This window comes from Sorex araneus, chromosome 10 (genome assembly GCF_027595985.1).
Source record: "Sorex araneus isolate mSorAra2 chromosome 10, mSorAra2.pri, whole genome shotgun sequence".
Taxonomy (NCBI): domain Eukaryota; kingdom Metazoa; phylum Chordata; class Mammalia; order Eulipotyphla; family Soricidae; genus Sorex; species Sorex araneus.
In genome coordinates this window covers 1,555,654-1,578,991 of record NC_073311.1, presented here as the reverse complement: position 1 = coordinate 1,578,991, position 23,338 = coordinate 1,555,654, and the positions used below count along the sequence as shown (strand labels likewise).

The window sequence follows — 23,338 nt, the reverse complement described above, 5'->3', positions numbered from 1 at the left end:
AGGTTAAGGAGGGTGATAGAGCTTAGGATTTGACGTTAGACAGCTGCATCATTTTCCCACTGACATGATATACCACATACTTATCAAGGAAAAGAGCACAACGGCAAAATGTCTATCTTATAACTATTACCAATTCCTTTTTTGTTTGTTTATGGGCGACACCTGGCAGAGCTCAGGGCTCACTCTTGGCTTTGTTCTTAGGGATCATTCCTGGTAGAGCTTGGGGAACCATATGTAGTACCAATTGAACCTGGGTCTGGCACATGAAAGACAAACATCCTAGCCATTGTAGTATTGCTTCTGCCTTACTACCATCATTCTTAGAATGTTAGACAAATCACTGAGGAAGGCTCTTTGGGGAGAAAATGGGAAGGAACTAATGAACAAAGTTTGTGCTGGGGAAGTTTGTGCTGGCAATAGATATAACCTCAGCACGTTCTGAGGTATGAATCATGGGTTTTGCCATTTCCCATGAACTCTTCGATGTCTTTTCTGCCAGGAATTTCTTGCTCATCAGACTCAAAGCAACTTTCACTTATACTGCCAGAGTTTTTCCCAACTTCCCCAACAGAGTTATCATCCATGAAGCATTCCTTCAGCACTTTATTTTATGGGTTTCCATAGGATTTTACATTGCTTGAGGCTAGTGTCTTCGTTGATATTGCCTGGCACATAGACCACAGCATAGTGTTCAATAAAGATCTGTTGAATGAATGAATGAATGAATGGTGTGTAGCTTGTGTGGTTCCCTAGGAAGTGTTCTTTATTATCACCAAAAAATAAATTATAGTTCAACTTTATTACAAAGTGAATGTGCAGATAAGTAAATTAATAAAAACGTTTACATAAAAATATACCAACGGGGGAATCTCTTTATATCTACCTACTTTTAATTTACCTGAAACCCCTCTGAGTTTACTCTCTCACACTGTCCTTCTGATTGTTGCTTTCTCTCATGCACTCTCTCTCTCTCACACCTACACACCACGCACCATATCACCAGTGAAATCTTCCATATGTATGCCCGATTATTTCCTAATATATATTCTGGTGTCTGGAGTATACAAGAATATACTGCTCAGCCTCTATTCTCCCTTCTCACCTCTCAAAGTGTGAGCCTTTTCCAGCGGCTCTAACTATGAAGACTCTGACCTTATCACCCCAATGAGGCAGCTGTGTGGCTCCTATTTAGTCCCAACCCCCCACTCATACTTACGTGAAGACTTCAAATCCCCATCCTGCCAAAGCAGTGAAAAGCCTGGGACTCAGGTCTCGAGCTGGGTTCATGGCACAACCACTGTTCAGGCCCAAAGATGAAGAAATGGTGATAATCAGGAGACCAACAGCAATGGGTTCTAGACCTTTGGGTACTCCCAAGTTTCTGGTATCAAAAATAGCAAAGACAACCATGAGGAGGAACATGGTGGCCACTACCTGGGGAGGGATAAAATGTGCATGGAGGTTAGTTTGCCCTATGCAAAATTGTTTACCTCAAAATTAATCACTACTTATTTGAAACATACCTAACACACACACTGGGTGAGCACAAGTGCTTTTCTTATCGAGCAACTCTACACCTGGGTGTTAATATTCTTCTCATTTACAGATTAGTTACCTGTGCTTGGTCATATACTGAGTAAGAAGCAGTCAGTAGGGGACCCAGGGAAATTGATTATTGAGATTATTCTCTTCACCACACAATCCTGTAATACTACCCAGCTAAATAGGGCAGCAGCAGCTTGAAAAATTAAATGAAGAATGTACTTCCAAATAGTGAGAAAATCAAGAAAGACTTAAAGAAAATCAACACAAATTTCTAAAGAAAAACAAATTTGGTTGCTGCTCTGCCATTACAGGTGAGCTGTCTCTGGCAGACATCACTGGGCCTAATCTGGAATGGGGAGATTAGACCCAGTGGACAATCTCTCCATTTTGGCTAGGACCCAACAGCCTTCACACTTGACCTGTGCCATATAAGGCACATGGTCACTTACCTGGCTGTGCAAAACATTATTCAACAAATTACATTTGCTCACAGTTATTTTTCCTGTCATTTGGTGAAGATGGGCAGGGAAGAGACAGAGCAAGCACAGCCTAATCTCTCAGCTTCTTCCAGGGGCTCTAACTATGAAGACTCAGCCCAACACAGCAAAAACACTAGAAAACCAATAGCATGTAGAAGTCCAACAAGCTCAATGAGTGAAAACAATATCAAGAAAGACATAAAAAATGCCAGAAAATCCTCATACAATGTCTTTAATGGCACCATCTTGAGCCCAAAGAAATGATGGCACAATGAAATATAGAAATGTCAGCAAAGCACAAAAAAGGTATAAATGAAAATGCTACTACACTCAGAAATGACCAAATTTCCCAGAATTGAGGATTACAGGCACTAAGATCCAAGAAACATGGAGGGTCCCAGAAAAAATAGGCTCAACTAGGAAAATTCCAAGACATGCTGTCCCCAAAATAACAAAATTCAAAGACAGATGCAGAATACTGAAAAAAGCAAGATCAAAACTTGAACTTAATACAAAAGAAAACCCATACAATGTACAGCAGATCTATCAAATAAGACTTTGAGAGCCAGAAGAGGAGTATGGAGGGGTATAGTACAATATGAACACCTTCCTAAGAATATTCTATCCAGTTAAAATATCATTCAGATTTCGAAGGAATGATACAGAGCTTAATGGACAGGCAATAGATTAGAGAATTCATAACCTTGAAACCATCACAAAAGCTTACCTAAAAGGCAGGGCAAATCTCTCAACACGTGTCCCTGAGTATGGCACTCACTAACAGTACATGTGGTCACCCTCTATTAGATTATGAAAGGTATGTATACTCCCAACTTGCTAAGGGGTTTTATATTTTTCCAATAATGAATTAATGTCTTATTTTTATTGGTTAAAATCACTTAATAGATCATCACAAATTGACTTATCAATTTATTTTCTCATAATTTTATTCACCATTCTTTTAAGTTTTATTAGAGAAAGTAATATGAAATAAATTTGCTCTCTGCCTGCTAAGGGGACAGGCTGGAGGACAGGTAGGAAACCTAGGGACAATGATAGAGGGAAGAGGACACTGGCAGTTGAATTGCTCTGGAACATGGTATGCCTGAAGCATTTCTACTACGAACAATTTTGTAAATAACCATATCTTAATAAAAACTGAGAAGAAAAATCTCAATTCTAAGACATATATATACATATATATATACACTCTATGTTTATTATTAACAAAGGCCAAGAGCTGAAAACAAGTGCTATTAATATTGTATGAAGATGATTTGATATATATATATACACACACACACAATGGAATAATCACTGTCATCACTGTCATCCCGTTGCTCATCTATTTGCTTGAGCAGTAACGTCTCCATTGTGAGACTTGTTACTGTTTTTGGCATATCGAATATGCCACGGGTAGCTTGCCAGGTTCTGACATGCGGGTAAGATACTCTTGGTAGCTTGTCGGGCTCTCCAAGAGGGATGGAGGAATATAACCTGGGTCGGTTACGTGCAAGGCAAAACACCCTACCTGCTGTGCTATCACTCCAGCCCACAATGGAATAATACCATTAAAATTTCTATAAAGAAAAATGAAATCCTGCCATTTGCAACAAAACAGATGGACCTACGGTGTATTAGGCTTAGTGACATAAACCAGGCAGAGAAAAAGAAATACCTTATTATTTTACTCATATGTAGTATATAAACAAAAATAATGCATGAACTAAGTAAAACAAAATTAACCTATCAACTCTAAGAAGACTAAATTAGTGCTCATTAGAAAGGAAGGCAAGAGGATTTTGAAATAGGTAAATTGGGTGGTCAAAATCTATAATAAAATTGGATTTCCAGCAGTGAACTTAATGTACTGTATTTTGGTTTCTTTTTCATGGGCACCTGAACTGTGCATGTTATAATGCAGTGTTACTTCAATTAAAGCAAAAAGGGTGAAAGGAAAACAGATTTAAGGAACAAATGAGAAAAACAGATATTTTTGTTTGTTTTTGTTTGGAAGTTACACCCAGTGGTGCTCCGGGGCCCACATAGCTCAATGCTTGGGAATTTCTCCTTGCGGTGCTAGAGGAACCATGAAGTGCCAGGGATCAAATGTAAATTTGATATGATCCTTATGTAAAGCATGAAATCAATCCTTGAGCTTTCTTTCCAACATTTAAAATTGACTTTCCCACTTACTTTGTGCACACTCAGTGGTTCTCATGGCTTATTCCCGACTCTCCACTCAGGGATCACTCCTGGTGGTATTTAAGAACTGTTGAGGATCAAACAGATTGGCTGGGTGCAAGTCAAGCACCTTTACCCTCATACTGTCTCTTGGTCACTACCAAAACTAACCAATAATGAAAAAATACAAACGACACAGTAAGGGAAATAATATAAGTTAGCTCAGACTTTTCTAGTAGAAGTGACTGAACATGTATTACACTTTTGAAAAGAAAGTCAATGATAGTTTAGTTGTAGGCATTAAAAAAGTTTGCTATACAACTTGATTCAATTGGGAATTTTGGAACTTTACTTAGAGAAATAATCTAAAATGAGGGAAAATATCATAAAATATGCTTACTTAATCATAGTGAATAGTAGCAAAAACCTGGAAGTCAACTGTATTTGCATCAATAAGGAAAAAGCTAGAACATTCATTTTATAGTCTAATGTACATCCATTAAAAACAATAATTAACTTCTCTCCTGGAAGGGAACATAACATGACACTCGTTATAACCATGCCGCCAGAACCCGTGCCAGGCTGTTTCACTCGGGGTGTGTGAGAGCCCTCCCCGCCCCAAGGGACCCAGCCTCTGCAGTCAAAAACGCCCAGAATTCAACCGTTGCCATGCTCATGGCTGCTCTTCACACACTCGGGCCAAGCCTCATCCACAAGTGAACCTACTCTTTTTTTTTTTTTTTTTTTTGCTTTTTGGGTCCCATCCAGCAATGCTCAGGGGTCATTCCTGGCTCTGCACTCAGGAATTACCCCTGGCCATGCTCAGGGGACCATATGGGATGCTGGGAATCGAACCTGGGTTGGCCGCATGCAAGGCAAACGCCCTGCCCTCTGTGCTATCACTCCAGCCCCAGACTTTTTTTTTTTTTTTTTTTTTGCTTTTTGGGTCACACCCAGCGATGTTCAGGGGTTACTCCTGGTTTTGCACTCAGGAATTACTCCTGGCAGTGCTTGGGGGACCATATGGGATGCCGGGGATCGAACCCGGGTCGGCCTCATGCAAAGCAAACGCCCTACCCGCTGTGCTATCGCTCCGGCCCCAGTGAACCTACTCTTGGACACTTCATTCCATACACCCTACCCATACTCTAAAATTGCCGTACCACATTTGATGGAATTCAAAATAGGAGGCAACCAATCTTAGGGGGAAATATATATGTATATATACATACATACATAGACTGGAGTGATAGCAGGACTGGATAGCACAGCAGGTAGGGCGTTTGCCTTGCACACAGCCGATCCGGGTTCGATTCCTCCATCCCTCTTGGAGAGCCCGGCAAGCTACCAAGAGTATCCACACTGCAGAGCCTGGCAAACTACCCATGGTGTACTCAATATGCCAAAAACAGTAACAACAAGTCTCCCAATGGAGACAAGCAAATCTATGAACAATGGGACGACAGTGCTACAGTGCTACCTACCTATATATATGTATATAAATGTATGTATATATGCACAACACAAGGCTCAGCCTCTAGCAACACCTTAGTTATCTCTTATAGAAGGGATTAATGGCTTCTGGGTGAAATACAACAATCTTTTCCCTCTTTCCTCTAAGGATACTTTTTGGTACCATTTTCTTTGGCTTTCATAACAAATTATGCAAAATATATTCTTTTGGTTCTGCTTTGGAGCAGGGATTGGGATTGGGGATGGAAACATCCAAAATATGGTAGTGGGAAGGTGTAATGGTGGTTGGATTGGTGTTTGAATATTAAATATAATGAAATATTGTGAACTACTTTATAAAATAAAAACTTATTAAACAATAAAAACAAAACCATTATTAGGGCCTGGAGAAATAGTACAGTGGGTAGGGTGCTTGCCTTCCATGTGGCCAACCTAGATTCAATCCTTGGCACCCAAGCCCACCATAAATGATTCCTTAGTATAGAGCCACGAGTAACTGCTGAGCACTACAGTGTGGCCCCAAAGCCAAACTAGATAAATAAAAGTGAAAAGGAGCTGGTAATAACCTCTTACTGCCTGTCAATTCCCTTTCTCTAGTCCTCAATTTTTAATTTGACTAATACTAGGCACTGGAACAAATACAATAACTATGCATTAAAATTATTATGATATTAAGCTCAAATATAGATTAAATTACATGGGCATGTTTATTTTTTTAAATGGCTTATAGAAATCACTGGTGAAACTCTATCTGAATTTAATTATTATGTTATTTGTTATGATTTCAGTACTTGTATTGATCTGTTTAAACTTTCTATTTTTTTAGGTTCATCTCACTTGTAATGGGATTATTCTAAAAATTTCTTCTTCTAGGTAATCCAATATTTTCTCATATATTCTCTTCTTACTATTTTTTCATGATCCTTTGTACTATGTGTAGTAACTTCACATCTTTAATTTCTGGTTTCTTTTACTTTCTGTTATTTATTTTATTTTGGTGAATTTAGTGAGAGGTTTATTAATCATATTGATCTCTTGAAAAAGCAGATCAGTATTTCGCTGATTTTTGTATCGCTTTTTTTTGTTATACTTCATTTATTTTCATTTAAAATGAAAGTAAATGAAACATCTTTTAGTCTTTCATCATTCCATATTATGGTAGCTTTGAGTCTTTTCCAAGTTCCCTTCATTAGTAAGTTCCCTTAATTTAGAACTTACTTATATTCCTAGTTTAAGTATTTTAACATTGAAGGATGTTAAATTTTGTCAAATGCCTTTTCTGCATTTATTCAATTGACCATATGACTTCCCTTTTAATGTGGTATCTTACATGTATATATTTACTTGTTCTGAACCAGCCCTTCATTCCTGTAATAAACCCCTCTAGCCATGGTGTATAAGCCTCTGTGTGCTGCTGGGTTAGGTTTGGTAGTGTTTGAGGGTTTTTTGTACCTATTTTTACAAGTCGGGAGAGCCTGGCAAGCTCCTCGTGGCATATTCATATGCCAAAACCAGTAACAATGAGGATCTCATTCCCCTGACCCTGGAGAGCCTCTAATGTGGCACCATTGGGAAGGATGAGTAAAGAGAGGCTGCTAAAATCTCAGACTGGGACGAATCGAGACATTGCTAGGCCCACTTGAGCAGATCGGCGATCAATGGGATGACAGTGGTACAGTAAATTTTATTTATTAATGATTCCAAATATTTCATTTGCTTTTAATAATTTTTTTCCTTCTGCTATTTTGGGTTCTGTTTGTTTCTGCAGGTTAGTTAATTTGAAACTATTCTTGCTGATTGATGTGGGTTTGTACTGCAGTGAACATCACTTTTAATATTGTTTCTGCTGCATCCCATAAGATCTGATATCTGCTTTTGTTTTTGCTGTTCTCTAGGTAACAGCTTTTTAATTTCTCCTTTGATTTTGTCAGACCCCAAAGTTGTTTAGAAACATGTTGTTTAGTTGCCATATGCTTGAGACTAATTTCCATTTTCTTGTTGTTAATTTCTTTCCTTTCATTTTTTAGTTTAAAAAAAAGTTGTTCCAGCTTGCTCTTCAGACCCTGAGCACCCCAGCCTCCCCCCCACACCCGACTGCCGCCCTAGTGGCCGGCACGCTGCCCCCAAGCACCGCAGCCGGTCTCTTTCCTGGCATAGGTGTGTGCTATTGTGAGAAAGGGGTGTGGCCTAATCGACAGGGGCGTGGCGTAGGCAAGTGGGCGTGGCCTCTTTTCAGGATGGCGACTGCATTAGCAGCTGCAGATGTTCTCCTAAGACCCATCAATATGTTATTTCATCTCAGCCTTCATTACTTATGTCATGTCCAAGAGTAACATCCTAGCCATCCATCAACAGTAGGAAAATAAAACACAAGACTTCACATAAGGATTAAAGGAACATCTGAGTGAGAGGCCATGTTCTAGAATGGGATAATAAAAAGGCAAACACCATTGACCGAGCCCATCCACAATCCTTTTTCACAACAAGAGGGAACAGGGATACTGATCTTCAAAATCCCTCTTCCATACCACCACAACAACATGAAGAAACAGCACAAATCCCCACCACAAGCGGAGGAAGATGAAAAGAGTCCAGAAACCTCAGTAGGTGTTTCCTACAAACTTCAGCTCTCTGATAAAGAATTCAGAGTTGAAATCCCCAAGACGTTCAATGAACTCAAAGGAAAGATAGACAACTTAAAGGAGGACCTGACAGAAACAGTACAAAAGACAGCTGAGAAAATATGGAAAGGAATGAGAGCAGAAATAAAAAACCTACAAAAAGAAATGAAGGATTCGGTAGATGCAATAAAAAACTCTGTGCTGCCCTCAACAATAGAATGACTGCAGCGGAAGACAGAATCAGTATGCTTGAAGATGAGCTGCAAGAAGCCTACAGGCAACAACAAACAATGGGAAGAGATCTCAGAATAGCTATAGGGAGACTCAGAGTCCTAGGGGATGACTTCAAGAGGACCAACATTAGAATCATTGGAGTACCAGAAGGACAGGGAACCAACTCCAAGAAAAAAGCCACAGTCAAACAAATCATTGCTGAAAAGTTCCCAGAGCTGGAGAATGCAGGCATCCAGATTCAAGGTGCCCAAAGGGTGTCAGCTAAAAGAGACATTAACAGAAAAAACACAAGACATATCATAGTTACAATGATGGACGTCATGGATAGAGACACAATACTGCAAGGAGTAAGGTTGAAGAAGGAAAGCACATACGAAGGAGCACCCCTTAGACTCACAGCAGACCTATCAGAGGAAACCCTCCAAGCCCAAAGGCAGTGGTGGGATATAGTGAAAAAACTCAATGAAATGAATGCTTCACCAAGAATACTTTATCCAGCTAAATTCTCATTCAAACTCGAAGGAATCATACACTATTTTGGGGATATACAACAGCTCAGGAACTTCATAGACTCAAAACCAAACTTAAAAGAAAAACTAAAGGGGCTATTGTAAGACAAGAACAACCCCTACAAGCACAACAAACCCTTACAGAAAGATGGTGCAAACTCCCATAACAATAATCTCTCTTGATGTCAATGGTCTAAATTCACCAATTAAGAGACACAGAGTGGCAAAATGGATTCAGAGACTGAACCCAACATTTTGCTGCCTGCAAGAAACATATCTGAATAACCAGAACAAACACAGACTCAAAGTCAAGGGATGGAAAACAATCCTACAAGCAAACAACTCTCTCATAAAAGCTGGGCTGGCCTTACTACTATTGGACAACATAGATTTCAGGTTGAAAAAGCTTAGAAAGGATAGAGAAGGCCATTTCTTATTAGTCAAGGGATATGTAAAGCAGGAAGATATCACACTCTTAAACGTGTACACACCCAATGAAGGACCAGCCAAATTCCTACAACTGCTAACAGACATTAAGAAGGACATCTCTAGGAACACAATAGTAATTGGGGACTTCAACACTGCCCTATCACCCCTGGATAGATCAAGAAGATTAAAACCCACCAGGGAAATACTGGCTTTGAAGGAAGAAATAGAAGAGATAGGGCTAATAGATCTATACAGGGCTTTATATCCCCCCAAAAGGAAATAAACATTCTTTTCCAGTGCACATGGAACGTTATCCAGAATAGACCATGTGCTGGGCCACAAAACATACATCAACAGATCAGGAAGATAGACATTGTTTTAGCTATCTTTTCAGACCATGATGCACTGAAGATAGAAGTTAATCACACACAGACACAGAAAACCAAATCAAACACCTGGAAATTAAACAACTCGATGTTGAACAATGAGTGATTATTGGAAGGAAATCAAGGAAGAAATCAAAAGGTACCTGGAAGCATGTGAGAATGAAGACACGAGCTACCAGAACCTGTGGGACGCAGCTAAAGCCTTGTTAAGGGGAAAATTTATAGCTCTGCAAGCATCCCTCAGGAAGGAAGAAAGGGCCCACATAAATAACTTGACTTCACAGCTTAAGATTTTAGAAAAGGACCAACAAAAGGAGCCCAAACCAGGCAGAAGAAAAGAGATAATAAAACTTAGGGCAGAAATCAACGACATGGAAAACTGAAAGACAATCCAAAAGATCAATGAAACCAAGAGCTGGTTCTTCGAGAAAGTAAACAAGATTGATAAACCATTACCAAGACTCACAAAGAAAGAGAGAGAGAGAACCCTTATAAATAGAATCAGAAAAGAAAAGGGGGACGTCATAACAGAAACCAAAGAAATTCAAAAGATTATCAGAGGCTACTTTGAAAAGCTGTATGCCACGAAAGAAGAGAACCTAGAAGAAATGGATAAATTCCTGGATTCCTATAATCTCCCAAGGCTGACCCAAGAAGACCAGGAATATCTGAACAGTCCTATTAATATCAAGGAAATGGAAACTGTAATCAAAAGTCTTCCCAAAAACAAAAGCCCAGGTCCAGATAGATTCACTAGCAAATTCTTCCAAACATTTAAAGAGGACCTGTTGCCAGTTCTTCTCAAGCTTTTCCAGGAAATTGAAAAAACAGAAACCCTCCCAAACAGTTTCTATGGGGCTCATATCTCCCTAATACCAAAACCAAAGACGCCACAATAAAAGAAAACTACAGGCCAAGATCCCTGATGAACACAGATGCAAAGATTCTCAACAAAATATTAGCAAATAGAATTCAACAACTCATAAAAAAGATCATACACCACAACCAAGTGGGATACATCCCGGGGATGCAAGGGTGGTTTAACATCTGGAAATCAGTCAACATAATTTATCATATCAACAAAAGAAAAAAATTAAAAACCATATAATCATATCAATAGATGCATAGAAAGCATTTGACAAGATTCAGCACCCGTTTATGATGAAAACTCTCGCCAAAATGGCAAGAATAATCCTTAATGGGGAAAAACTAAGAGCCTTCCCTCTGAGATCAGGGACGAGACAAGGATGCCCACTCTCTCCACTCCTGTTCAATATCGTACTGGAAGTATTTGCAACAGTTGTTAGGCAAGAAAAAGGCATTAAAGACATTCAGGAAAGGAAGAAATCAAACTCTCACTATTTGCAGACGATATGATACTATATTTAAAGAACCCTAAAACCTCTACCAAGAAACTCTTAGAAACAATAGACTTGTATAGAAAAGTTGCAGGCTATAAAATCAACACCCAAAAGTCCATGGCTTTCCTATATGCAAATAATGAGAGAGAAGAAAGCGACATGATAAAAGCAATCCCATTCACAATTGTTCCTCAAACGATCAAATACCTTGGAATCAACTTAACTAAGGAGCTAAAGGACTTGTATAATGAAAACTACAAAACGCTACTTCAAGAAATAAAAGAGGACATAAGGAAATGGAACGATATCCCCTGCTCACGGATTGGAAGAAGTAATATTATCAAAATGGCAATACTCCCCAAAGAATTGTACAAATTCAATGTGATCCCTATAAGGATACCCTTGGCATCCTTCAAAGAAATGGAGCAAGCACTCCTGAAATTAATATGGAACAATAGCACCCACGAAGAGCTAAATCAATTCTTGGGAAAAAGAAAATGGGAGGAATCAAACTCCCCAACTTCAAACTCTACTACAAAGCGGTAGTAATTAAAACAGGAACAAAGGCAGAGCTGCAGACCAATGGAACAGGGTTCCATATTCTGACACACTACCCCAAATATATGATCATCTAATCTTTGATAAGAGAGCAAGAAATGTGAAGTGGAGCAAGGAAAGCAAGTTTAACAAATTGTGCTGGCAAAACTGGACAGCTATATACAAAAAATGGCCTCAGATCTCTACCTATCACCATGTACAAAAGTCAGATCTAAACGGATTAAAGACCTCAACATCAGACCAGAATCCCTAAGGTACATTGAAGGTCGGCAAAACCCTCCAAGACATTGTAGCCAACGTTATCTTCAAAGCTGACACGCCACTGACCAAGCAAGTGAAAACAGAGATAAATAAACGGGACTACCCTAAACTAAGAAGCTTCTGCACCTCAAAAGATACAGTGACCAAAGTACAAAGACAGCCTACAGAATGGGAAAGGATATTTACCCAATACCCATCTGATAAGTGGTTGATATCAAAGATATACAAGGCACTGGTTGAACTCCACAAGAAGAAATCTGCTGACCCGATCAAAAAATGGGGTGATGGAATGAACAGAAACTTTCCCAAAGAAGTAATCCGAATGGCTGAGAGGCACATGAGAAAGTGCTCGACATCACTAATCATCAGGGAGATCTGCATCCTACCACTCTACTATTGTTCTGACCTCTCAAAACAACGAGATATCATCTCACACCACAGAGACTGGCCCACAACCAAAAGAACAAAAGCAACCAATGTTGGTGCCGATGTGGGGAGAAAGGGACTCTTCTTCACTGCTGGGGGGAATGCCGATTTGTTCAGCCGTTTTGGAAAACCATGTGGATGATTCTCAAAAAACTAGAAATTGACCTCCAATTTGACCCAGTAATACCACTCCTGGGAATATATCCCAGAGAGGTAAAAAGGTATAGTAGAAATGACATTTGCATTTCTATGTTCATTGCAGCACTGTTTACAGTAGCCACAATCTGGAAAAAAATGGAGTGCCCCAAAACAGATGACTGGTTAAAGAAACTTTGGTACATCTACACAATAAAATATTATGCAGCTGTTAGAAAATATGAAGTCATGAAATTTGCATATAAGTGGATCAACATGGAAAGAATCATGTTGAGTGAAATGAGTCAGAAAGAGACAGAGATAGAAAGATTGCACTCATATGTTGAATATAAAGTAGCAGAATGGTACAAGCTAGCAATGATCCAACTTCTGGCAGAAATTCCTCTTGACTTAGTTACTGAAATACTAAAATACAGAAATTCAAAACCTCGTGGCTGCTATGGTGGCCACAGGACCTCATATCTGTTCATTCTCAGCAATGGAAAACAAATTATCAAATGCTTCCTTTCCAGCATGTCCGACTTTGGGGGTGAAACTGCAGACAATAATAGTGAGTTTTTTGTTGAAATATTGAATGTAATCAAAGTAAAGAGAAAGTAATGTGAAATTTATCAGCTACACAGGCGGAGTGGGGGGTTGGTGGTAGGGGGCTGTGGGGGAGATTTACTGTGGTTCTGGTGGTGGAATATGTGCACTGGTGAAGGGATGGGTGTTTGAGCATTGTGTAACTGAGACTTAAGCCTGAAAGTTTTGTAACTTTCCACATGGTGATTCAATAAAAAAATTAAAAAGACAATTTTTTTTAAAGTTGTGTTTTTTGGTCCACATCTGTCAGTATTCAGGACTTACTCCTGGCTCTGCACTCAGGGATCATTAATGGTGGGTTCAGGGGACAATGTGGGGTGGTGGGGATCTAACCCTGATTGGCTGCTTGTTTTGTAAGCATCCTACCACTCTACTATTGTTCTGACCTCTCAGACTTCTGCCTCATTCATTGTCTACTTGTGTCATATTTCTCTGGGCACATTAATCATCCTCAACAGGGTTTATAGGACTGATTGATGCAGTTTATGTTTCATTATTTTCACTCATTGAGCTTTGGGGCTTCTATGTGCCCTCTGTTTTTGCTGTGCTCCTGTTGTGCTGATGGTGAATCTTTTCAGTTAACCATCTTAGGAGTTTCTGAGGGATTTTATTTGGTGTTGCTCTTTTTCTTCACTGTTCGACTTCACCCAATAGTAGTATGTAATGTGAGTAGCGTGAGCTGTGATGAGTAGAGCTGTTGTGTGGCTATGTGTGCAGAGGGACTGTGATGTGGTGCTGGGTCTGCTGAGAAGGTAGAGCTGGAGCATGGGAGCTGCTGAGACCCGGCCTGACGGAAGGAGACCTGTTTCAAGTTCTAAAAGGCCCTGGAGATGTCCAGCCAAAGATCAGTCTCACCTCGAAGACTGTGTAAGCAAGCAGAGGGTCTGAGATGTGGAAGTGCACCTACTCAGATGGTGGGGCAGAGGGTCTGGGGGGCTGCATCTACCCTGTGTCTTTTGATTGACCAATTCAGCCATTCACATAGAAGGTTATTGTTGGTACGTGGGACTTGTTACTGTCATTCTACATCTTATTTTATGGCAATTTCATTTCTTTCCATTCCACACCCCATCCTTTGTTTCTAGAATGTTACTTTTATTCAGGTACTAGGTCCTCATCAGTTAACTCTACAGATTCTGTCCTTTTCTCCCTCCTCTTTTGTTAGTTGTTCATATCACTGCTCTTTATGTTTCTGCTACTGTATCATGTGTTTTAATTACTTTTTTGTGTAAAAATTTTTTTCAACATTTCTTTTAGGTCAGGTGATGGTGAACTCTATTGTTAATGGAAAATCTTATAATTACTGTTACAGGGGCTGCAGATAGGCTAGCTGACAGAAACTTATGCCAGACTTGGTGCAATCAGGCAGTTCACCACCCCTGGTTTCTCAAGTTTCTCTTTCTCAAATGTGTTAGACCCACTGCCCTAGGTAAGATACCACAGCCAAGCACTGTAACAAGGATAGCAAGTGTTTCTTATATAAGGAAAATATAAAAGGGTTTGCACTTTACCCAGCAACATGTTCCCACTTGAAGGATCCTGGGCCCTTGTAAAACTTGCCTGAAGATTTGTATGGAAAAAAAGGGTATAAAAGCCATGTTTTTTCTATATTCTAGGCCCAGAGCATGAGATTTGACTTGCTTCTCTGGGTTTTTGCCAGTGATAAATAATTGCTGCTATTATTAATTTTTTCCCACGAGTGCCATTTGTTCCTTTTGGTTAAATCAGGCCACTTTCCATAATACTATTAGCTTTTGTTTTTCTGATACAGTCTTATTTATATATCATACTTAAAGATTTTTTTTCTGCTTACACGTCTGGATTATCAGGAGGAATTATGGGATTAGAGTTGCAAACCTGTTTCGAAGGGAAAGTGGTGTTGGAGATGGGGAGATATGGAATGAAGTGGTTGCCAGGGAAGGTGGAAGGGAAACAGTCCACAGGGAAAATTCTAACTGCATCTCTGCTCTCAGCACTAATCCTGACCTCTTCTTATGTCAAAAAAACAAACAAAATAACAGCAACAATAAAGCTGTAAACCAGTTGCTTTGCTATTTCCTAAAGGTGGAAGGAATTTGGCTGGTCCAGGTATTGCTAACATACAAATCCAGACTTAATTTTTCTGGGGTTGGTTTGTTTGTATTTGGTCCCAGAGTCCATTTTCTGCAAGCAGTTAAATATTTCACCCTGTCTGGAAACTGAACTATTATTTAAACAGTCTCTGTCCTTCTTGGTCTGCGGGGTCAAACTAACCAACAGTAATGATGGCTGGTATGCCCCATGACGTGCTGGGGGTGGAGTCTCTTTACAAATTGATTTCTCTCTTCATCTCATGCTGCAGTCACCAACTTTCAGATATCTGGGTTTGTGTGTCTCTCCATCAGACCAGGCTCTGAGCTAATTGTCTTTTCTACATTCTGTAGTTGCTCTCAGAGGTGTAGTTACCATCTCTGGGTTCCCATAGCAATCTGACACTATTTCTGCTGGGGCTCTGACTACTGCAAGAGAGTGACTTGTCTGACTGTCAACAACAGGAGCGCCAGCCTGAACTCTTGGAAGAGGAGACACGCAGACCTGTATGCTAATTGGTATTTATTGGGCAATAAGCCCTGATTAGCCCAACATATAATTGTTTATTAATTAAATTATAGAATATGCTCACACAATATTAAAACAGAATAAGTGAATAATCTTGGAAGAAAGGTGACAGAACTATGGCTTTGTGGCCAGGAGTTTTGTTAGGTGTCCATTGACAACTGGTTCTAGCCTGGACTATTATTGGAACCTAAGGAACATAGAACCTTCAGAGACTGCAAGCACTCAATCATGAATACTTAGGGAAGAATGAATAACAGTGAAAAAAAACTGAAGCAGTGATATGTGAATGAACACCAGGGAAAATATATGATTAATCTTCATTGAGGTTGGATCTCTACTAATCAGAAGAACAAATGTGTGTGTGTGTGTGTGTGTGTGTGAGAGAGAGAGAGAGAGAGACCAAGATGCTGATGAAACATGTCTAAAATAGTAATAGGGAAAGGTAAAATTCTATAAAATTCCATGGTGGGAATAAAGTTTAAAGGGAAGAGAGGAAAGGAGAAAATACTAGCTTAGGGTAGGAAAGATCAGTGCAGGAGAGTGGATTTCAGAAATCTGAAACTAGAGTCTCCTTGCCACTCTCTCTTTTAGAGAGATTGATACCCATGGACATCAGAAACTTGTCATTGTCCATTTCTCTCACTGCAGCTTTGTCTTCTCATGTTTTTCAAGTTCATAAAATAATTACCCTCCTCCCCCTCTTTTCAGATGGAACCAGCTTCCAAAGAGTGAACCTAAAATCCTTGAAAGGCTCTTAAAGTTTACTTATTTCATATTCCCACCCTAGGGCACTGGGATTTCCTTAAGAGTTCTTAAAAGAATCTCTTTCTATATCCCTAAAGGCCTTAGAGTAACATCCTTTCCCATATCACAGGTTTATAAGGTCTATAAGTGATATTCCTCTTATGAGATGATGTCTTTTCTTAAAGTTAGGTCCTTGCTGAATGTCCACTTACTTGGTCTGCAAGTGCATTCGTCAGAGACAGATATGGAGATGGGTATGTTGCAAAAATTTGAGCTGTTGCATTTTCTCCCTCGATGAGCAATTTTCCACCAGCAAAGGACATCAGTCCATCTATGGGAAGACAGAGCTCTGGCATGTTAGTGGGCTCTGGGCATGGATGAGACAGATTTATGTCAGGTTTGTGCCAAAAAACAACACTCAAACATACAGCTTCAAATCAACAGAGCCAGATAATTTGCCTCTTTTATTCATTTTACAAAGCCATTGTTTTAGATAGATGCAGGAAGATGCAGGAAGATCTCCAGAGAGCAGCTACAGATATAAGTCCTGCCTTGACTTGGTGGTTCCATTTAAGGGACCCAGATCCTTAGCCATTGGATCCTGGGAATAAATCTTTTGGGATAATTCTTGGAATTTTTAAAAGAGAATCTTGGTGCTGAAGAGATAATAGAGCTTAATCATTTGACTTGCATGTGGGTTCCCAGCTCAGTTCCTAGAACCACCTAAGAAACCCTGACTTTTGCCAGAAGTGAGCTCTAAGCAGAGAATTAGTAGTAAACCCTGAGCATCACAGGTGTATCTCAAAGAACAAGAACAAAAAAAAGGAGGAGTTTAGACCTACTTTAGGAAGAATTCATAATTTTATGAGTCTTCACAGCAACCCCTAGTATAAGCCCCAAATTTGAAGGTGCTAAGGGGAAGTTAGAAAGCACTTAGAGCTTAGAGCAAGGGAAAAGCAGGCCCACCTTGGCCAGAGCAGACCAGGGCACTCATGACACAGTGGCCAGTTGCCTGATTTCTTGTCTGGTCTAGACCTAAACATTGGTATTTTAGAATCTGCCTCTTAGAAGGACTCTCTATGGGAGAGTTTCCTTTTCTAAAATTTGGCTCATAATTAAAGTCCCCTAGTTGGGTTAGACAGAAGGTGCTTTGATGGCCACTAGATTTGTATAATTCCGCTCCCCCCTTTTTTCTTTTGGTGGAAGGGTATTGAAAGTCAACTAGTTCCCAGCTCCTTAAATTGTGGGCTGCAATCCCATATAGAATATGGGAATCATAAACAATCTTAACATTTGGCTCCAGGACCAGAGAGAGAACTCAACATCTGAGCACGTGCTTTGTGTGTAGAAGACCCAGGTCTCATCCTCATCACTTTCTGGTTCCTTGAGCATAATCAGGAGCAACTTCCTGGAAGACTTCCCGAGAGAGACACCTGAACACAGATCTGGAGTAGCTCCTGAGCACTTCTGGGTATGGCTCCCAAAATGAATTGTCTTAAAATAAGTTTATGATTTGTTTGACATGGATACCTGTTTTTATGTATCTCTATATATCTATGGTTGCATACAGGTGGAGAAATTGTAAAAGTTCTCTGATATAAAGGCATTATAAATGGACAAAGTTTAAGAAATCCCTATCTAGTTCAATTTACTCACTTTCCAGAGAGGAACACAAAGTCATATGACTTATTTAAGTCACACAGCAACTCACTGACCCAGCACAAAACTCTATGCTGATCAGAACTGCTCTACCAGGACTGGTACAGTGAGAAAGCTTGGCTGTTAAAACAGAAGGCAAATGAGCTGCCCATTAGCTCTTTCTTCTGCTAAGCTTTTGCCTGCAGACTGCTCAGGATTCCTTCTTTAAATCCTCATTTATCACAACTTTACCAATGCCAGTGCCCCCTCTGCACACCACTTCAGAGAAAGGTGTGGAGAAACATAGACTCACTGCTTAGTTTGTGCATGCAGAGCACTGCAGCTTGGCTGGACCCGAATAGAGGCTGCCTTTAAGATCTTCCCACATCTACCCCCACTCTTTCTTACCCTACTCCAAACCCCACCCCAACTGTGTTTAAGCTATGGTCATTTTCACAAAGAATTTGCTTTACTTCTAGCAAGGTTGGCCATTTTTTCCTACTTAGAACTGTCAGAACTTTTTTTCAATTGTAAACTGCTTCTAATCTTGCCTCCTCTCATTTCTTGCAATCAAATCATTCTACTTTCCCATTATTCCCACCTCAATTCTAACCCCTGGACTTCAGACCTTGCTCACCATAATAAATGCCAAAGAGGGTGGCAGCCCCTACAAAGGCTCCCAGGAACTGGGCTCCTACATAAAAGGGCAATTTGTACCATTTCATTCGTCCAAAGAGACACATTGCAAAAGACACAGCTGGATTGATGTGGCCACCTGTAAGGAAGATAAGACAGGAATGTCAGAGTGTGGCCAAGGAGAATTCATGATGAAAAGAATCTTATCTAAATACCTCAGGTTGAACTCACCAAACTTGGTTATCTAGGTAGAGAACTGTATCTCAAGAGAAAGTTGGCGTGTGTGTGTGTGTGTGTGTGTAGGAAAGGAGAATTAATATGCCATGGGATAATTTAACATTGTTTAAGAATTCTAGCTTTCTGCAAATGACACATAGAGAAAAAGTTTTATGCTCAAATAGTTCTCATCCTTCTATTCATTTATCAACCCTCTGGGCTTTATAAATGAATAAAGCAATAGCCCCAATGAGATTATTGCAAACTGCTAACTCTACTGCTTTTTAAAAACTCAGAATACTTACACAATGTACTGAAAGGTTTTTGTCTGTTCTTAGAAACTCTCCTGTCCATGTCCAGAGATTGCAAAAGCCATTGCTACCTCTGTAAGGGCAAATGACCCTTGTTTCTCACTACGCTCTCAACAAGAGAAGATGCTCCACTGATTCCGAGGTGGCACAGTCAATCTGAGTGGATTTTGCTCAGGTATTCTGCATGAACAATACATTTTCTCACATACAGGAAAGTAGTAACACATGCATTAGCCCCATCTCAATCGTGGCAAGAGAGACCAGCCACCCGAACTCTCATCTAGCCATAAGATCTAATAGAGGGTCTCTTCTATTCTGGATCAGCAATTTCCCCAACACTTTACTACCTTAACCTAGTAGTACTGGCAGTGCTATTAGTAACCTTCTCCCAGTACTAGTAGTAAGTAGTACTAGTAGCAATACTTACTTTGATAGTAACAATGGCAACCCTCATATGAGATGGCTGCTATTCCAGTTTACATGAAAGGAAACCCCTCAGTCTTCAGGATCAAAGCAACATTTATTAAGATTACCTGGTTAGAAAACAGGGGTTAGGAGGACTGGTCAATTGTTGGAACTAACCACAAGAGTGTGGGGGGCTGAGGATAGGTAAGATATAGAAGAGACCAGTATGACAATAGTAGCTGGGGATGATCATGCTGGATAAGATCTGAGGGTTAAAAGTAGGTAAAGAGATATTCGTGATAACTTTCAGTATCAGTATTGCAAACCACAATGCCACAAAGGACAGAGAGAGAGAGAGGTGCCGTCCATAGAGGCACATGGGGTGGGGGTTGTGGGGTTGTGGGAGGGAAACTGGGCACACTGGTCCTGGGAAAGGTACACTGGTGGAGGGATTGGTGTTGGAATACTGTATGACTGAAATTCAATCATGAACAGCGTTGTAAGGGTTTATTTCACAGTGACTCGATAAAAAAGTTTTTTAAAAAAGATTGTCTGGTTAATTAATAATACTAGGATTACAAAAGATGTTTGTCTACACTTGGCGCCTATACCTTTTCTAGGCCTTCTTCACCATATCTTTGGAAGATTCTCTTCCTTTGAGGGAAGGGAGAATAAAGAATTTCAAAATCAACGTCTTGAGCTTGGGGGCTCACTCTGGGATGAAGGATGTTCACTGGGAAAGAACAAATGAAATTTGTGTGAAAATGGGTCCCTGGTCCTGTGCCTTGTAGAAATATGGGATTTCAGACTCTAAAGTATGGTGTAGATGAGCTTATTGGCACTTGACTATTTGACTCACACAGTTGCAGAGGAGCTTGTTTGTGAAAACCTTTCCCCCATGGAGAAAGAAGTGTTCCTCAGGGCTCACAGGAGGTAGCTCTGCTGCCAACAAAACTAGTGCTGTTTTTCTTCACCTATTCATGCCACTCAGGGGCTAATGTAAGCAAGACAAAGCCAATGTTTCAAAGCGGAGACCTGTTATCTGAAGCATATAAACACAGCAATTGTTTTTATTTTTAGTTATTTACTTTTTTGGGTGACCTTTGGGATACACCTGAGTAGTACTCAGGGATCTGTGCTTAGGAATCAGTCCTGCTCAGGCCTAGGGACCATATAGGATGATAGAGATCAACAAGGGTTGGTCGCATGCAAGGCACCGCTGTAGTAGCACTCCAGCCCTTGTTTTAAATTCATTTAAAAATGTTTTAAATTATTTTTATTTTTTAATATATCTCTGTGAGGTACAGTTACAGAATTTACTCAAATTCCAGTAAACCTATTACTTTATATTCCACAGGTGAGTGCAATCTTTCTATGTATCTCCCTCTCTTTCTGACTGATTTCACTTAACATGATACTTCCATGTTGATCCATTTATATGAAAATTTCATTACTTCATCTTTTCTAACATCTGTATAGTATTCCATTGTGTAAAGATACTAAAGTTTCTTTAACCAATCATCTGTTCTTGGGCACTCGAGATTTTTCCAGATTTTGGCTATTGTAAACAGTGCAGCAATTAACATACAAATGCAGGTGTCATTTCTACTATACTCTTCTGCCTTTCCAGGATATATTCCCAAAAGTGGTATAGCTGGGTCAAATAGGATCTCAGTTTCTAATTTTTTGAGAATAGTCCATACTGTTTTGCAAAGGGCTGAACCAGTCAGCATTCCCACCAGCAGTAAAGGAGACTCCCTTTCTCCCCACATCTGCGTCAGCACCGGTTGCTTTTGTTCTTTTGGATGTGGGCCAGTCTTTGTGGTGTAAGATGATATCTCATAGTTGTTTTGATCTGCATCTCCCTGATGATTAGTGATGAAGAGCGTTTTTTCATGTGCCTTTTGGCCATTCAGATATATTCTTTGAGAGAGTTTCTGTTCATTTCATTGCCCTATCTTCTGATGGGGTTGGATGTTTTCTTCTTGTAGAGTTCGATCATTGCCTTGTATAACCTTGATATCAACCCCTTATCCAATGGGTATTGGGTAAATATCCTTTCCCATTCTGCTGACTATCATTGTATTTTGGTCACTGTTTCTTTTGAGGTGCAGAAGATTTTTTTCATTTTGCTTTTTGTGTCACACCTGGCGATGCACAGGGGTTACTTCTGGCTCTTCACTCAGGAATTACTCCTGGCGGTGCTCAGGGGACCATATGGGATGCTGGGAATCGAATCTGGGTCGGCTGCGTGCAAGGCAAACGCCCTACCCGCTGTGCTATTGCTCCAGCCCCTGAGGTGCAGAAGATTCTTAGTTTAAGATCTTTTAAGCAAATTTTTAGCTAATTTAACAAATTAACCACTTGGTAATCTCTGTTTCCACTTGCTTGGACAGTGGTGTGTCATCTTTGAAGATATCTTTAGTTTCAATGTTGTGGACGGCTTTGCCAACCTTGTTTTCAGTGTATTTTATGGATTCTGGTCTGATGTTGAGGTCTTTAACCCATTTTGATCTGATTTTTGTACATGGTGTTAGGTAGAGATCTGAGCCCATTTTTCACATGTAGCTGTCCAATTTTTCCAGCACCATTTGTTAAAGAGGTTTTCCTGCTCCACTTCACGTTTCTTGCTCCCTTATCAAAGATTAGATGATCATATATTTGAGGGTGTGTATAGGATACACAACCCTGTTCCATTGGTCTGCAGCTCTGCCTTTGTTCCAGCACCATGCTGTTTTAATTATTACTGCTTTGTAGTAGAGTTTGAGGTTGGGGAAGGCGATGCCTCCCATCTTCTTTTTCCCCAGAATTTCTTTAGCTATTCATGGGGGTTTGTTGCTCCATATGAATTTCAGGAATGTTTGATCCACTTCTTTGAAAAATGTCATGGGTATCCTTATAAGGATCACATTGAATCTGTACAATGCTTTGAGGAGTATTGCCATTTTAACAATGTTAATTTGCCCAGTCCATGAGCAAGTGATATGTTTTAATTTTCTTGTGTCCTCTTTTATTTCGTGAAGTAGCGTTTTGCAGTTTTCTTTGCACAAGTCCTTTACCTCCTTAGTCAAGCTGATTCCAAGGTACTTGACTTTCTGAGGCATGATTGTGAGTGAATGGGATTGAATTTTTTCATGTCACTTTCTTCTCTCTCATTATTTGAGTATAGGAAAGCCATGGACGTTTGGGTATTGATTTTATAGTCTGCAACTTTGCTATACAAATCTATTGTTTCTAGGACTTTCTTGGTAGAGGCCTTAGGGTTCTCTAAGTATAGTATCATATCATCTGTGAATAGTGAGAGCTCGATTTCTTCCTTTCCTACCTGAATGCCCTTAATATATTTTTCTTGCCTAATTGCTATTGCAAGCACTTCCAGTATTATGTTGAACAGAAGTGGAGAGAGTGAGCATCCTTGTCTCATCCCTGATCTTAGAGGGAAGGCTCTTAGTTTTTCTCCATTGAGGATTATGCTTGCCATAGGCTTGTGGTAGATGGCTTTGACTATATTGACGAAATTTCATTCGATACCCATTTTGGCGAGAGTTTTCATCATAATCGGGTGCTGAATCTTGTCAAATGC

At 39.9% G+C, this 23,338-nt stretch overlaps 1 protein-coding gene across 1 annotated transcript in view; it reads right to left on the bottom strand.

The window, feature by feature from the left end:
• Positions 1-23,338, bottom strand: part of AQP9 (aquaporin 9) — a 71,276-nt gene that overhangs the window by 3,549 nt on the left and 44,389 nt on the right. Inside the window, exons 3-5 of the mRNA XM_004602619.2 lie at positions 18,825-18,962; positions 16,762-16,880; positions 1,217-1,434 (exon numbers count right to left, since the gene is read on the bottom strand). Coding sequence (XP_004602676.1) covers positions 1,217-1,434; positions 16,762-16,880; positions 18,825-18,962 — 475 coding nt within the window. The remainder of the gene's footprint in view (positions 1-1,216; positions 1,435-16,761; positions 16,881-18,824; positions 18,963-23,338) is intronic.